Genomic DNA, 17260 nt, shown 5'->3' on the forward strand with positions numbered 1-17260 from the left:
GACTGACGCCCACCCAATACCAAGGGCAGACGAGCTTATCGATAGATTGGCTTCGGCCAACTACCTAAGTACGTTTGACCTGACAGCTGGGTATTGGCAAATCAGGTTAGCTGAGGACGCCAAGCCTAAAACCGCATTTTCAACCCCTGGTGGGCATTACCAGTTCGTGGTGATGCCCTTTGGTCTGAAAAATGCACCTGCCACCTTCCAACGGTTGGTGAATCAAGTCCTTACTGGGCTGGATGACTTCTGTGCGGCGTATCTTGACGATATTGCTGTCTTTAGCTCCACCTGGGAGGATCACCTGGTCCACCTGCGGAAGACGTTAGAGGCACTGCAAGCAGCAGGTCTCACTATCAAGGCCACCAAGTGCCAGATAGGGCAGACACAGGTTGTATACCTGGGCCACCTTGTAGGTGGAGGTCAGGTTCAGCCACTGGAGAGCAAGATACCGTCAATCAGGGACTGGGCTCCTCCAACCACCCAGACTCAGGTTCGAGCTTTCTTGGGCCTGACTGGTTACTATAGGAAGTTTGTCAGGAACTATGGTTCAATTGTGACACCATTAAACGAACTGACAAGTAAGAAAATGCCAAAAAAGGTTCAGTGGACAGCGAGCTGTCAAAAAGCATTCGATGACCTAAAGCAGGCCATGTGCACGGCGCCTATCCTCAAGAGTCCGGACTACTCCAAACCATTCATTGTCCAAACAGATGCTTCTGAGTTGGGTGTGGGAGCTGTTCTTTCTCAACTGAATTTTGATGGTCAAGACCAGCCCATTGCTTTTATAAGCAGAAGGCTGACCCCTAGAGAGAAGAATTGGTCAGCTATTGAGAGGGAGGCCTTTGCTGTGGTTTGGGCCCTGAAGAAGCTGAGGCCATACTTGTTTGGTACTCACTTCAAGATTCAGACCGACCATAAGCCCCTCTTGTGGCTAAATCAGATGAAGGGTGAAAACCCCAAACTGCTTAGGTGGTCCATTTCCCTACAGGGGATGGACTTTACAGTGGAACATAGACCTGGTACTGATCATGGCAATGCCGATGGGCTCTCCAGATATTTCCACTTAGAACAAGAAGACTCACCTGGTCAAGGTTAGCTTATTGTTCCGACGTTTGGGGGGGGGGTCATGTAGGAGAGTAGGGTCTGCAATCCTATGATCACCCAGATTTTTTGCTTTTGTTTCACTGGTTTACGACTTTCTCTGGCTGTGGGCCTGCTAATCAGACCCACAGCCTGGCTGTTCTCTTTCTAAATTACGAGATGTACCCTAGGTGCATTTACCAATTGGTACTGGGCCACCTTATCAGACCCCGTAACGCAGGGCCTAGGTGTACCCAGGGCCGCCAGGGGCTGAAGCATGTATTATGCCACCCCTGGCTGGCCTCCTAAATTTGACACAACTGGCTGCACGACAGCTGGGGCGAAGACGTGTAACCACCCTTCGCTTTAGGTATAGTAGCTCTATATCTAACCATACAATGGACACCCGAGTTCCTATCAGTCACTCCTATGGCAGGCCTTAACGATCCTGAAGGCAGAGTGCGTGGGCTCGTGTGAGCTAGGTTCAGGCCCGAGCCGAGCCCGGTTGCAGCTTGCGGAATCAAGACCCAATAGCTGTTCCATGATAACGCGTACCATATCGGTAACTCCGGTGTCGCGTTATCAAGGCATGTCGAGTAAGGTGTCATACGAATCGGGGTGCTGCCCTCTCACCAATTCTGGCGATGAGGTTAGCATCCCACCCTTCTAGAGGGACACGACATGTACGTAACCGTGAACCCCGGTTAAAGTTAACTGAAGCCTCAGCTCCACAAAATGGATGCTGCCACCACAGACACGAGTCTGACCTCCTGCTGCTGGGAGTCCTTCCAGCGAGGAGCACTTGGACAAAGGGTTTCCTGTCGAGGGCGGTGTTCGCACCGTCCCAGACAGGGTTTGTGTATTCTGGGTAGGTAGGGCTTTTGCGTGAAGGTGACTGCGGAGTGGCACCCCGGTGCTCACTACGCATCTGCCGGTTAGAACCAGTTCCAGGGGCGACAGCCCTGGCCTGGGGAAAGTCCGGCAGGGGAGAGGGGTGTAACTGCCCCCTTCCTGGTCCCACCCTTAGGGCAGGACCTAGTCATGTACCCACCCCTTTCTTTAGAATAAAGACCGGAGCGGGGACCCTTCCAAATTAGATCATCTTTGATTCAAGAACTACTTTCTACGAAAGGACATTCAAGACTCTTCTCAAGATTTCTCCCTTGTGACTAAGGAGTAGTCACCCCGCATCAGCGGGCACCAACTAAGAACTCTGCGGTTTGCTGTAAGTCCTTCCTCAAGGAATCCGACGGCCCAGCTCGACGAGAACCGGCTTCCCTGGCACCTCTGACCTCTACCCACATCATCAGCTCAGCTGTGATCCGTGGGTGCGACGAGACCTCGAGGGACCGGCCATCATCAGAACCTGCACGCTCTTAAAAACCAGCACGACCATCGAGGTAACTCTCTGGTGAGTGCTCTGGGGTCCGAGAAGCCCCGACCCTGAGCCGCTCCAGCACCGAAGTGCAGTCTCCCAGCATCTCCACGATCTGCGTGGGGCCCTTCTGCTCGCTGCTCAGCACGTTGTCTGGTCACTAGCCGCTGGCTTGTGCCCTTCTGTAACGACATCCGAGAATCATCACTGCTGGTCTGGTTGCTCCAGACTGGCCCTTGCTTCCATCTTTGCGAGAAGCACCCCGGACCCTCCTGGTCCACTCAAGACGCCATCTTAGGCCCACCACGTGGCCCTGAGATCTGCCAAGGCTTGTTGCCCCATCCTGGGCCCAGCGACGCCGACAGCATCATCCTTCGTGGGACAGCTCGCACCTCCGCCGTGGTCGCCGATAACGCCTCCTGGTCCGTGAGACTGCAGAGCCTAGCGTCGCCCACTCACCTGGTCGAGGTGACGGCCAACCGGTGCCTTCCTGGTACCCTCTGACTACTGGCTAGTAGTACGAACTTGGTCCCCTCTGCTTTCAGGTTTCTTCAAATCTCCGATCCAGGCTTGGATCTCTACGAACTATTCAGCACTGGTCGCCGGCCAGCAACTCCTTTTCTTCCGGCTCCTGGCTCGTCAGCGAAGACCCCGACGCCTGTAAGACTTGTGCAGCCGCAGCCTTCGTGGCTAGGTAACTCGGCATTTCGGTGCCTGCATAGCCTCCTTACTCTAGGGTCCCGAGTCCCTCGCTTCCGACTTGCCTTATCGGGTCCGCCCGAGACCTTAATCTTTCCGTGTCCACGGACACTTGTTTTAATTGTGCACTTGAAGTATTTGCTAAAGAGATTTGGTTTGTGCTTAGTACCCTGTCCTCATAAAGAGTACAGGGCTGTTGTGATTCTTAATAAATATACTGTTTATTTTCATAACACTTGTGTGGTGTCCTTTCACTGGGTGTTCAAGGGGTACATGTGTGGTAAACAGCTGGCTTAACACGCCCTCTCGAGTCTTTAGCCTTAGACTGCTCGTATCCACGCTACTAGGATAGCTGGTCTATAGGTTGACTTACAACCAAACACCATAAGGGTCGTTGGAACGATACATAGCGGTCGCTAGAATAGCGAACGTTGCATATCGGGCCAACTTCTCACAGGTACCAGTCTACTTCCCTTACAACAGATGGCGACGAGGATGGGCAGAGTAATGAAGAGGAAAGAGTGAGGTTGTACCTCCATTGGTGGAAAAGAACTTCCTGTGCAGTTTAAAAAAAAAAGAAAATCGGAAGAAAGCAAAAAGGAAATCGGAACTGACTTGGCAGAAAGCTAAAAGAAAATCGGAATTCACTTAACTAGTTAAAAAGGAAATATCCACGGAAAATACGGGACAGGCAGTGCTGAAGGTGTTCTTGGATAATGAAGAAAAGCTCAACTTAATGAAATCAAAGTGACTTACGGTGAACAACAAAGCGTGAGTTATTAGACTTTATTGGATAAACGGGGGAAAAAGAATAGGCCGACTGAAGGAGAGATAAACGTTTGCAAAGCATTGTGCGACATTTAAAAGTGTATCTGTTGTGCTCAAGAGACAGCGCGCAATGTGCGACATTTAAAAGCGTACCTGTTGTGCTCGAGAGACAGCGCGAGTCGTTGCTCGTGTATCCATGGAGCGTCTGATGGGGAAGTATGACGCGTAAGGATTAACGAAGAGCGCAACAGCAGTACGGAACGTGTGGCGTGCGTGGTGACGCGCCACGTAGCGGCCATCTTAAAAAAAAAAAAAAAAACTGTATCCTAGCAACCCGTTTTCTACGAAAAAGACGGAAAACAGAAGAAGCAACCCTTTTTGAACGAAGAACACGGAAAACAGAAGAAGAAAGAAGTGACACTCCTCAGCGAGGCATAAAGGTGGAAGAGAAGTAAAGTGGATATATGCCAATTAATTGAAGCTTAAAAAAAAAAACGGCGAGTGAAGTGTAAATGCTAAAAGACAAGTGGACAGAACTATACTGAGTCGAAGGGACAAGGAAAATATAAGTGTGGAAGAATAACACATAAAGAAAAAAGTGAAATAAGGAAAAGTTTAACTCTACTGGATTGTGTTTGTGCAGACATACCTGGTTTGTACCTATTGATGCCATCATTGTTTTTGCAGCAGAGTGGCGATCCTCCTATAGAATGGGAAGAATGGATCGAAATTTTCGAAAACTATATAGAGGCATTAAATGGGAAAGGTTTTAGTGTGGCTAGGAAGAAAGCGTTGTTGTTGAGCACTCTGGGTAAGGAGGCTCAGCATGCATTCACATTTTTGCCGGCAGGTACAAACGCAGATGCATTCGATACCGTGCTGCACTCAACGCTGCTGTCACGCCTCTCAGACATGGGAATAGAGGGCCTAGCCCTGGAATGGATAAGATCCTTCTTGGAAAATAGGAGTTTTCAGGTACATTGCCCTCCCTATAAGTCATCCCCCCGCAAGCTGAGGCATGGGGTTCCACAAGGCTCAAGTCTGAGCCCCACGCTGTTTAATATTTATATGGAGCCCTTGGCACATATTGTGGAATCCTATGGTGTGGATATCGTCACATACGCTGACGATACCAAATTGTAAATTCAACTTGCTAATAACCAGCCTGAGGAAGCCATTAATTTTTCCAATTGTATGCGAGCAGTGGCTGGGTGGATGAACAACAACTGCCTTCGCCTAAATGGCGAAAAAACCGAACTGCTAGTGGTCGGTAAGTCTCTCTCTACCTGGTCGCAGGACTGGTGGCCGACGGAATTAGGGCCAATCCCCCGCTCAGCAGAGGTTGTCAGAAACTTGGGAATAATGATTGATGTGGAGCTTTCCTTCAAGCAACAAATTAGCAAAATCACTGGAAAATGCTTTGGAATATTAAAAACCCTCCGTAAATTCTCGACCTGCTCCCCTTTGGTGCCAGGAAGAAACTTATCCACGCCCTAGTCACGCCGCACCTGGACTACGGCAACGCCCTTTTCCTTGGCCTGAGCAAAAAAGGCATTCAACAACTTCAGTGTGTCCAAAATGCCACCGCCCGCTTGGTACTGAACCTTCCACGTAGGGCATCCGGTACCACGGCATTGCGTAAACTTCATTGGCTCCCCATTGTGGAGCGTATCAAATTTAAGGCACTATGCATGGCTCATCGTATTGCCCAGGGAAAAGGCCCAAATTACCTGCAAAGACTCCTTATCACCCATCGCCCTATCCGAAATCTTAGATCTGCTGGAGTGATGTTATTCAAACTCCCCCGTGTTCACAGGTCCAGAATGGGAGGTAGCTCCTTCCGTTTCTTGGCTAGCAAACACTGGAATAGCCTCCCCTTGAATCTTCGGATGGAGCCCTCCGAAACAAGATTCAGACAAAATCTAAAAACTCATCTCTTTCCCAAGTAAATAGCTTCCTGATACATTCCTGGATTTTAGTGTAACTTGGTTTTAGCTTCATCTGGGAGCAGTAGTTTTTCAGCGCGGGGCACACCGTCATAGGTGTAACCAGGCGCTTAAGAAATGGTCTTATTATTATTATTATTATGGGAGAGTTATTACTAATGTATACCTTGAGGCAAAAGCAAGACTAAAGAAACACTATTCAAAAGAGGTGAATATTGTCATGGTCAGGCACAAATTCTATACGCAACCGCAGAGGATAGATGAGAATATAGATCAGTTTGTTACAAGATTAAGAGAGGTGTCGATAAAGTGCAATTTTGGGACAATAAGAGACGAGATGATAAGGGATCAACTTATTGTCCAGTGTAGGAACAAGAAAATGCAAGAAAAATTGTGGGCGGCAAAGAACCCATCTTTGCAAAATGCGATAGAAATAGCCAAGGTTGTATAGGAATCGAGTGCGTGCATGAAGGAAATGGAAAAAAAAGAAAGTGTCAAGGAAAATGTGAGTGCTGTCGGCGTGTCTCAGGTGGAAAAAGAGGATGACGTAGCTGTTGTTTCTAGGAGGAGTGGCGAAAGAAACGATAGAGGAGTAAAAAAGTATAATGGGAACGCTCAAAACAGTGGTGATCAGTACAAAGGACAGGAGAAGGTCTGTACAAGGTGTGGGAGCACGTACCACACAACTGAATATAGGAGATGTTTTGCATTGGACAAGGAGTATAAGAAGTGTGGGAAAAGAGGCCATTTCTATAAGATGTGCAAAACAAATAATAAGACAAAAATTGCTGTTGTCCAAAATGAAGGGGTATGTGTGGTTAACGGATGTAAAGTACAGAGTGCTAACAAAATATTGTGTGTAAGTGATGAGGAGATGGAAGGTGAGAAGGGGAGAAAGGAAAGGCCCAAGGCGTTGTTTATCATAGAGGGAAAGGAAACTGAATTGATGGTTGATTCAGGGTCATTTTGGACGATTATTCCAGCCTGCTTATTTAGAACAAATTGGCCAGACGTAGTTTTGAAGCCAAAGGATATTAACCCAGGGCGGTACCAGGGTGAGAGGATAGATATAATAGGGTACTTGTTGACAGATATTGTTTTTCAGGGAAGAAGCGTGAACGGTAAGGTGTATATCGCTCATTCTGGCCCGTCAATACTTGGGTGGGGTCATCAGTACGATCTGAATATCATTATAAATCAAAGGGCAAAAAATCAAGTGATGGTTGTGGATGAGGTGACAACAGATTCGATTGTGGATGGGATGTCAAGTTTGTTCAAGGAGGAGATCGGTGCTTTGATGGGGTATGTTCATAAGATTATGCTTAAGGAGAATGCAATCCCCATGCAGCACAAGGTGAGGAAAGTGCCCATTATAGCAAGGGATGAAGTGAGGAAAATGTTGTGTGAGATGTTGGAGCAGGGTATCATAGAACAGATAGAGACGTCAAATTGGATTTCGCCTGTTGTTATTTCGACCAAGTCTGATGGGAAGTACTGGTTCTGTGTGGATTTGCGCACCCTGAACCAGAATATTGTTGTGGACAATTATCCCTTACCAAACATAAATGAACTGATTTTGTTGTTGAAAGGAGGGAAGTATTTTACGAAATTAGACCTACGTAGCACGTACCACCAGATAAGACTGCATGATGATTCAAAATCATTGACAGCGTTCATCACTCCTGAGGGTATTTATCAATTCACACGCATGCCTTTCGGGTTGGCGTCTGCCGCTGGTGTGTTTCAGCGTATGATGGGATCAGTTTTGGGGGGATAAAGAACGTGGTGTACTTCCAGGATGAAGTTTTGTTATTTGGCGAAAATATGGAACAGCATAATGTGATTTTGAGTGAGGTTTTGAACAAAATGGAGAAAGCAGGTTTGACATTGAAGAAAGAGAAGTGTAGATTCGCTGTGGAGGAGGTAGAGTATTTGGGTTATACCTTATCAGCTGATGGGGTGAGACCAAAAGAGATTTATTGGAATCTATAAGGAAGGCTCCTGCACCTGAGGATAAAGACCAGTTGAGGTCTTTCTTGGCTTTAATAGAGTACTATGCGAAGTTTGTGAAAAATGTTGCAGACAAGACGGAGAAGATAAGGGCATTGTTAAGAAAAGGTTGTAAATTTGTGTGGGACAAGGAACTGGAGGGAGTGTTTAAGAACATAAAGAAGGAGATTTGTGAGGCTAAAATTCTTACACCTTTTGATACCAAGTTGCAATCTGTTTTAACTATTGATGCTAGTGGAGTTGGGGTAGGTGCAGTTTTGGCACAGGAGCATCCATCTGGTGTCAAGACAGTGGCATTCGCATCAAGATCGCTTACCAGTTCGGAGAGAAATTACTCGATAATAGAGAGGGAGGCGCTGGCAGCTGCATGGGGCTGTGAGTATTTTAGAATGTACTTGTGGGGTTTTAAATTCAGATTACTCACAGACCATAAACCTTTGCTGAGAATCTTGTCACCTGGTGGTGCAGGGAAGAGGTCCGCTAGGTTGGCGAGATTGGCGGCACGCATGCAAGATTTCTTGTACCAGGTTGTTTATATACCTGGGTGGAAGAATTGCCAGGCAGATGGGCTGTCGAGGCTTCCTTTACCGTGGCAAGATGTAGATAGGTCTGGTGTGGAATTAGCCCAATGTGAAGGTGCTGTAGCAGCTATTGATGATGTTGTCAGTTTGTGTTATGGTGCGATAGGGAAGATGCAGTGGAATGAAAGTATGTTAAAGGATGAGGTCTTACATAGTGTGAAGGAGTTGATTGTTAAAGGAGCTAGGCGAGAAAGCACTCTTGCAATTGATGTTAGACCATATTTGAAGGTTTTAGATCAGTTGTCAATTTTTGACAAAGAGGAAAACTTGGTGATGAAGGATGACAAGTATATTCCACCGTGTGATTTAAGGTTTCTCTTATTCAAGTTGGCACATGAGGGACATCTTGGACAGTCTCTTACCAAGAAAAGAGTGAGGGAGCATTTTTGGTGGCCGGGAATGGATCCGCAGATATCTGAATGGGTTGAAAGGTGTGTGGAATGTTTAGAAAGTGAAAAGAGATTGAAGGTGGGCAGTCAGGGTAATCATGGTAAAATAGAGGATCCTGGGTTTCCTTGGCATACTGTCTGTTTGGATTTCATTGGACCCTTTAGTGGATTTGGGGTGGATTTGAAATTCGGAATGTGTGAATATGGAGGATTTGGAAAATTGTGGAAAGGAAAAGGAGTATGGTGGTGGAGTTGTTGCTAATAAGATTTCTGTAAATGACCTTGTGAAGGTTAAACCTGGTCGGATCAGCAGTGGTTTGACAAAATTCAGGGGTCCATTTAAAGTGAAATCTGTACATAATCGTTTTGTTACGTTGTACAATGGGGAACACTGGAATATGAGAAGGGTTGCTTTGTACAAAAACGGTACAAGGAATGAGGATGATGAAACTTGTGTTCATGATGATACCCATTTTGGTCATAAGGGTGATGGTCAAACCTTTGAGTGTACTAAAAATGTTGTTGACGTTTGTGTTCCATTACAGAGATGCAGACGACCACCAAGTTATTTAAAAGATTATTTCTGTGAGGATGCTTAATGTGTGGAGCGTTACCTCTTCTTCTGCTCTATTTCTTTTATTTACTTTTATATTATTTTCATCTTGTTTCACATTAATGTATGAGGGGAAGAGGATATGTTGTATTCCCATTTAGTATTGTTTGCACCTTTCCCCTTTAAGTGATATGTTCCATTTAGATTCTCAGTGTGTTGATGTTCTGTACAATGCATCTAGTTGGCAGTTGCTTGCTAGTCTTGGTGGGAGCACCAACTACTCTCTGTTACTCGAAATAAACATTTTTATTTCAATATCTATTATTGGTACCAGTCTACTTTCCTTACATTCTAATTAAAGAACATAAATGTGTGTGTGCCATCAGTCGTATGTTTGTAGTGATTTGATGTGTGGGTAAGGCTGAAACTGTGTCTTTAAGAACTACTTGGCTGTGCTTACTCCTGGGAATAGGACAGACGTGTGAGTACAGACGCAGCTGCACAAGCCAAAGCCTACCATCTATGGAGTGGTCTGCGTATTTCTACAGTATGAACAACATACAACACTGGTCTAAGAAAGCACACAGTGAGGAAGGGTGCTACCCTTGGGAGGTGCAGCGTCTGCGATGAGGCTTGAGGGCATCCAATGAACGCCAGCCACTCTGGAAGGAAAAATACATATGAACTTCCAAGTACAACAGGGCCTAAAGGACCCACACTATGCTTTGCTTAAGGCAACACCTGTGGTCAGGAAAGTGGACAGGCTTTGAAGGGTGGGCATTATTTAGAATTCGTGATAAAACCTGTTGATAGAATATATTATTTTTTTCTTGGTTTCTGTTTAAATAGTGCCTGATGTTATGAATGGCTGGAGCTTGCATCCCTCGTGACAGGGTGCCACTGGCTAGCCCTACTAATCTAACCTCTTCCGATGACCATTGATGATTTTGACCTATTCTTGCTTATCACCAACATTTATGAACCTCTGCGAATCCCTCCTCATAAGAACTAGGTAGTCTGTGGTGTTCTGCAGTTTTTCAAGGGCACCTGCATTATGTGTGCAGTACTCTTGGTACCTGGTTGTGTGTAGAAGAGAGACCAAACTTGAGCAGGTGACTCTCATACATCAGCACTTGAGCCATGATATTTTTTCTTTCTCCAGGTAACTCACTCAGTAAAGATGCCAAAGAAGAAAGGAGCACCGAGCCTGAAGTCCAGCTGCTTGCACAGCATTGCCCAGAACATGCAGAACCTGTGGGTGAAGGATTACGTCGACAACTACATCGATGAGTACCATTTCCGCTACATCATGGGCCCGTTCAACGAACTTGGTGAGAATCCTTGAAAGGGCTTCTTGCAAGCTCTGCTCAAAGATAGTTTTCACAGAAAGACTTGGTGCAGCACAGAGTGGGCAGGTGTGTGTATAGTGCAAACCTACCTGAGAGCAGCGGAGCACTGTACATTGAGACAAGACGGTGCAGCACAGAGTGGGCTGGTGTGTGTATAGTGCAAACCTACCTGAGAACAGTGGTGCACTGTGCATTGAGACAGGGGGTGCAAGAAGTGTGAAGGAGTACTATTCAAGACTATGTGCATACTAGGGGAGCCACAAAAGGGATCCTTAAGGGTCATGTGGACGCGGCTGGTGATGCATCTTGTAGGTTAGTCGCTAGTCAAACATGTGGGTCTTCAGATCTTTCTTGCAACTGCTCAGCGATTGGACATACTGATGTGTTAGGGATGTTGTTCTGGATACTTGGATAGAAAGGGTTGTTTCTAGGAGATTCTCTCATCACACAGCACTGCCTTGTCAGGAATGTTAACATTACAATATGCAGAATGTTAACCCCTGTCCTGTAAACACCTCTTTGTCACTGACCCACCACACTGTTGTGCAAGCCCTCACACAGGTACTTGCTGCCTGACACATGTATTCATAGGTTGCACACACCAGTGGCTACCTCAGGCACACAGACCTGCATGTTTTGAAGTGCAGGGGCGGCTTGTAACCTTTGAAATTGGTCGGTCGTGCAAAGTGCCCCACTGTTTCCCAAAAGCCCAATATAAAATAAGCATCATGCAACATAAACACAAACTAAATCACTACACTGACATGCATTACACGAACATTTTAAATAACATAACATTAAATGGTACTTACACAGAGGCTGTGCTTTCTCCTCAGTGTTCTTCTGCAGTCTGTGGCACAAGTCGAAGACATAACTTCCCTAACCAATCCAGACGCTTCTCTCATGCTATTAACCAACATGAAAGAAGCACCAGAATTGGATGAAGTGGGTCCTGGAGGCCTGTGCCTGCTTTCCACCCAGCTGTCTAACACAGCTCAGGCTGGAGAACTTCAAAGTGCGCATGTCAGGCTGTTAGTTGCAAGACAGCCGGTAAACTGACATGCGCACTTTGAAGTGCCTGGCCACTGCTTCAGTCCTCCGTGTTTCCAATCAGTAATAGAGGACCCCCTGCATTTCTCTTGGCTCGGAGGAAGACTGTGGTGCACATCGGTAAAAAATGAAATGAAATCATTTCATTGCAATTTTATTTTTCACATTTGCTCTGCACTGCTCGCAGTGGGGAGAGGGGTGGGGACTGAGGGGGTGGACGCTTCTCTGCCCTCACGATGAAACTGCCAGTGTTGATGCCACTAGTGCACCCTAGTACTGATGACAGTGGTGTGAAGTCTGTACAGAAGTGGGTCCTTGTTTGAGCTGCATAAAGTGGCTTTTGTGAGGTGGATGCGGAGCCGGTCCAGTAAAATAGTTGGTGTTTTTAGAACCAGGGGAAAGATATAGGTTATGCACCACTTTAATGGTCCATCTTTTCTCTCCCGTAGCCGGTGTCCTGGTTCAGGAGCTCCTGGTGCTTCTGGGAGAGAGTCGGCGGTTGACCAGAGCCAGCCTCCACCTCCTGCTCGTTCCTCATCTGACCGAGCTCAGCCTGAGAACTGGCTCCGGCTTGGTCAGCAACGCCATTACCCAGCTGGTCACAGTACGGTGCAAGGTGAGCAGGCTGTATCTCTACTGGTTTATTCTTCATTGCAGGTTGAGGTGTAAGATTGTACCAGGGCATCCTACACCATGGCAATGTCCACGCATAACCACCTCTGACTGTGAACTGCCTGACCGGGTTCACACCTTATGCAGCTACCCTGCATTCTGCACACTATATCACCTCCTAACTAGGTGAGGCATGAGAACGTAACACACAGGAAGCAGACACCTACTCCAGCCCTCCAGCATTCTGCACACTACAACAGCACCTAACCAGGCGGGGCTGGAGAACGTAATGCACAGGAAGCACACACAACTCCTCCCCCATCCGGCCCTCTGCCAACTACAACAGCACCTAACCAGGCGGGGCTGGAGAACGTAATGCACAGGAAGCACACACAACTCCTCCCCCATCCGGCCCTCTGCCAACTACAACAGCACCTAACCAGGTGGGGCAGGAGAACGGAACACACAGGAAGCACACACCTTCTCTGGTCACCCAGTTTTCTGCACACTACAACAGCGCCAAACCAGGCGGGACAGGTGAACGCAACACACAGGAAGCACGAGCCTCCTCTAGACCCCCAGCATTTTGCCAACTACAACTGTGCTGAACCAGGTGGGGGAGGAGAACGCAACACACAGGAAGCACAGGCCTGCTTCGTCCCCCAGCGCTTTGCACACTACATCACCGTCTAAACAGGCTGGGCCTGAGAGCGCAGCACACAGGAAGCACACGCCCTCTCCGGCCCCCAGCGCTCTGCATACTACATTGCCATCTAAACAGGCGTCCTGAGAGCGCTGCACACAGGAAGCGTTGTGTGTTCGATTAGATACCCGTATATAGGTTTCCCGATGTATGCCCTTATATAGGCACATATCTAATTTGCCCTTATTTAGGCATAGAAATCCAGCCCTTATTAAGGCATTGCCCATGCAACCCAAATACAGGCATGGTCAAATACATCCGTCTATCCACGTCACAACGAGTTCTTGAAAAACCAGACTCTTAAGCCTTTAGGACTCCCCCTCGATTGGATTATTGATTTCTCCAGGAATTCATTTATTATGCATGAACATCTATTCCTTAGGGGTTCATACGTGACGTTCCTCTGCCCGACTTTTACTTCAATGCAAACATTCCTAGACATCTTCAAGATATAAATATTCCTGCACTTGCCCTGGCAAACCACGGCTCGGTTATATGGCTCGGCTATACAGGTCGATACGACTCGCCACGGCAAGTTCGGAAGGAGTTCGAGTTCCCTACTGACGCACTGACTAGACGCTGTCATCCTCCTCGCAGAGAATCCAGCTCCAGTGTTTCTGACTCCCATTGCGTCGTGTTCGAGATCGCGACCCGGGAAAGAGATTCCAACTTCTCTCATTCTAAGGTATGGAGCAGACTAGAACCTAGAGGGACTTTTTGCAAATCTTGGCAATACTAACTATAGCTAAACTATACTATAGAAAAACAGCACCTACTTCTTACCTCGTACTACACTTAGGTTAGGTACACTGGGGTAGAACTAGCTAGAAGCACCAGACGAGTATTCACATTTTAGCCTGTGTTATTTATGTATGTTTTTTTATGAATATATGTCATAGCTACAAACCATACTATTGCAGTATTATTTTATCTTACTGCTAACGCTGTACATATTCTATTTCGCATTCTGTCTTACGATTGTAGCAGTTCATATCTCTTGCATGAGAAATAAGACTGCTCAATAAATCCTTTTGATTGAAACACCCGTCTGTCTATTTCTGTGTAACTCTGCAGAAACTAAGCATGCACGATTGACTGAGTGAAACTTTTATCTATTGTTTCCACGATTCTGAGACTGTTCCAATTCTAAAGGGAAACAAAGTTGTCCTGTTTATGCGGTTGACAGAATCTATTCCCTTCAAGTTCATTCGAGAAGTTTCAAGTGACCTCAGAGTTAGCTGGCACACACAAGTAATTAAGTTTAATGTGCTCAATGGAGGCATACTGACCTCAGCACTATGCCAAAACTATAGTGTATATTATTCAAATGCGCAGAGCCTATCACTGATATGGAACTACACTACAGAAGCACACGCCTGCTACGGCCCCCAGCGCTCTGCATACTTATTCACCATCTAAACAGGCGGGCCTGAGAGTGCAGCACACAGAAAGCACATGCCTGCTCTGCCCCCCAGTGTTCTGCACACTACATTGCCTTGTACCAGGCTGATCATAAGAACACAGCACACAGGAAGCACATGCTTGCTCTGGTATCTGTGTGCTCACTAGACCGCCGCTTAACCAGGCGGGGCCTGAGAGCGCACTACACCAGAAACACACACCTGCTCTGGCCCCCCAGCGTTCTGCACACTACATTGCCACCTAACCAGGCTGAGCATGAGAGCGCAGCACACAGGAAGCACACGCCTGTTCTGGCCCTCCGTGCTCAGCACACTACATCACCGCCTAAACAGGCACCGCCTGAAAGTGCAGCACACAGTGTAAAGTTGGTGGGCTCTAGGCCCGCATACTAGCATAAATGAGCACACTGACACAGATGGTTATGGATTATGGTGCAGAACTGGCCACAAGCACGTGCGCTCGGCCCCTTTTATTGTCAGGGTCCCCTGACTGGTCACGCCTGTGATGGGTGGGTGTAAAGTGTGGTTGCAGCACACTTCTAAACAATAGACCAGTGATCAGACGATCACTACATCCCTCCCAAACTTTATTAAAAGTCAAAGCAATATAGTCAAAACCTGTGGAAGAGAAATATAATTAAAGGAAATACAACCCCACAACAAAAACTTCCAGAGTCTCTTTAGCTGCTGGCCAACCACCGACGATGGTATCCTTCCACCCGGGACCGCTAGATCTCTTTGGCATGATGTCAGGGTGCCCTGTGAATCTCGTCCTTCTTCAACTCATAATGTGGACCTGCAGAAGAGTGGCTGTGGACCCATCTCTCATCCCATGCCCCTGAGACGCCACGGTCTGGTGTGGAGTGGTTGGATCCTCTTCTTCCAGAAGTCCGAGCAGTCTCACCATCCAGTCTCCCGTATGTCCACAAAGGTAGATGTTGCGAATGGTCCAGCCTGCTAGCCGCTGCCATCACTCGGTGTTAGGAAAACTCGTAGATGTATGTGCTTCTCCCAGTGCTACTGGTGTTCTCCAGGATCTGTGCTCCAGTGTGTTACAATGCTCTGGCATGTGTCACCTTGGCCCTCTTGTTTTGTCACACACTCCTCTCCTCTTCTTTTCTGCTTCTTGCACTTTATTCTTTGTGTCTGTTAGAAACGGGTAGCGTGGTGCAGAGAGGGCGCTGCACACACAGGCGACACACCAGGCACAAATAGTGAACATAACCATCTGTAGTAAATGTAGAAAAACCAGTACCTACAGGCTGGGTCAGGAACTTAGCAGTGTCTCACGATAGGCATCAATCACTGTGTGAGAAGGCCTGAATCAACAACCCCTCAAAACCTCATTAGACATGGAGACATAAGCTTTGTAGTCTCATTAGACCGGAGACACCTTAAATCAGGCCCATTATGCATAAAATATGGAAAGGATGGGGCAGTGCCCCCGGGACTGGATCCAGAACTGGACTCCCTGACTATTGTATCCTCACTCGCTACTGGCGCCTCCGCCCTGTCATCTTCTTCCTCCGCAGTGTCACCACCCTCCAGGGTTATGGACTGGGAACCCTCACTCTTTGAGTCCTCCTCACACTCGAGGTCCACCTCCGGGTCTCCACCAAATCCACCCTTTAGATATGCGGAGGGGTAATCTGAAAGGTCCACCCAGGGCTCTAAGGGTTCTCCCCTTTTAAAAACATCGAAGAGGAACAATTTTCTGCGGAAGTCACCTACTATTGGTATCCCTCCTCTCTCTGCAGAAATCCATCACTTCCTCCTCAGTTTACTCCCAGAGTTCGTCCTCATCGTAGACCAACCCCATCCTGGCGAGATACACCCGGGATACACAACCCACAGTGCAAGAGGGGAACATAATTAAAAAACAACACTTTTAGGAGGAAATACAATCAGAACAAATAATCCCTAAAACGTGATTATTTTAAATGCTCAGTTTGCAGTGCAACCCATTGTCGCTGTGGTACTGCGCAAACACAAGTCATATCCCACCGCTGCCACCAATGTTAGAAATGGGAAGCGTGGTGCAGAGGCGGGCGGGCCGGCCAAACTCCGGAGGAAATGTGTAAAGCATCCGCGCAGCACACACAGGCGACACACCAGGCACAAATAGTGAACGTAACCATCAGTAGTAAATGTAGAACAGCCAGTACCTACTGGCTGGGTCAGGAACTTAACAGTGTTTCACAATAGGCATCAATTACTGTGTGAGCAGGCCTGAATCAACAACCCCTCAACACCTCATTAGACATGGAGACATAAGCTTTGTAGTTTCATTAGACCGGAGACACCTAAAATCAGGCCCATTATGCATAACATCTTAATAGTTTTTGGTATAAACAGGTGAGCACCAAAACATGACAGTCATGGAAAATCACATGAGCACGAATACAACATCCCTAGACATAACTTACATTATGCATACCTGCATTAGCAACACCTTGGGCATAACATTAGCACAAACATCACATTACACCTCGTAATATTAGGATAGACATGGTAGCTCCCACCACCTCTTGCCCTGACGTTAGGCACTACCATGGGTATAAGTCACATCCTGCATTAGGCCTAATCACATTAGCATAGGGCATACCCATAGTAGCATTTGGCATCTTGTTAGCCTAAAACCATTAGCCCCTGCATGGAATGAAAGCCTCATAGCATGACATTATATCCGGTCTAAGCCAATCATGCGTACATCATGGCATC

General features: G+C 47.1%; 1 protein-coding gene across 4 annotated transcripts in view; it reads left to right on the top strand.

Annotated features, from left to right (window-relative positions):
* The window catches only part of LOC147725630 (uncharacterized), a 118474-nt gene that overhangs the window by 49475 nt on the left and 51739 nt on the right, over positions 1-17260 (top strand). For 3 of the 4 annotated variants that reach the window (XM_086964322.1, XM_086964323.1, XM_086964320.1), the window contains exons 2-3: positions 10567-10735; positions 12253-12419. In XM_086964322.1, coding sequence (XP_086820448.1) covers positions 10585-10735; positions 12253-12419 — 318 coding nt within the window. In that variant the 5' untranslated portion in view covers positions 10567-10584. Of the gene's footprint in view, positions 1-10371; positions 10417-10566; positions 10736-12252; positions 12420-17260 lie in introns of those variants that run through there. The other variant, XM_086964321.1, reaches the window with a different exon arrangement.

This window comes from Lissotriton vulgaris, chromosome 3_2 (assembly GCF_964263255.1).
Source record: "Lissotriton vulgaris chromosome 3_2, aLisVul1.2, whole genome shotgun sequence".
In the NCBI taxonomy this organism is placed as follows: Eukaryota; Metazoa; Chordata; class Amphibia; order Caudata; family Salamandridae; genus Lissotriton; species Lissotriton vulgaris.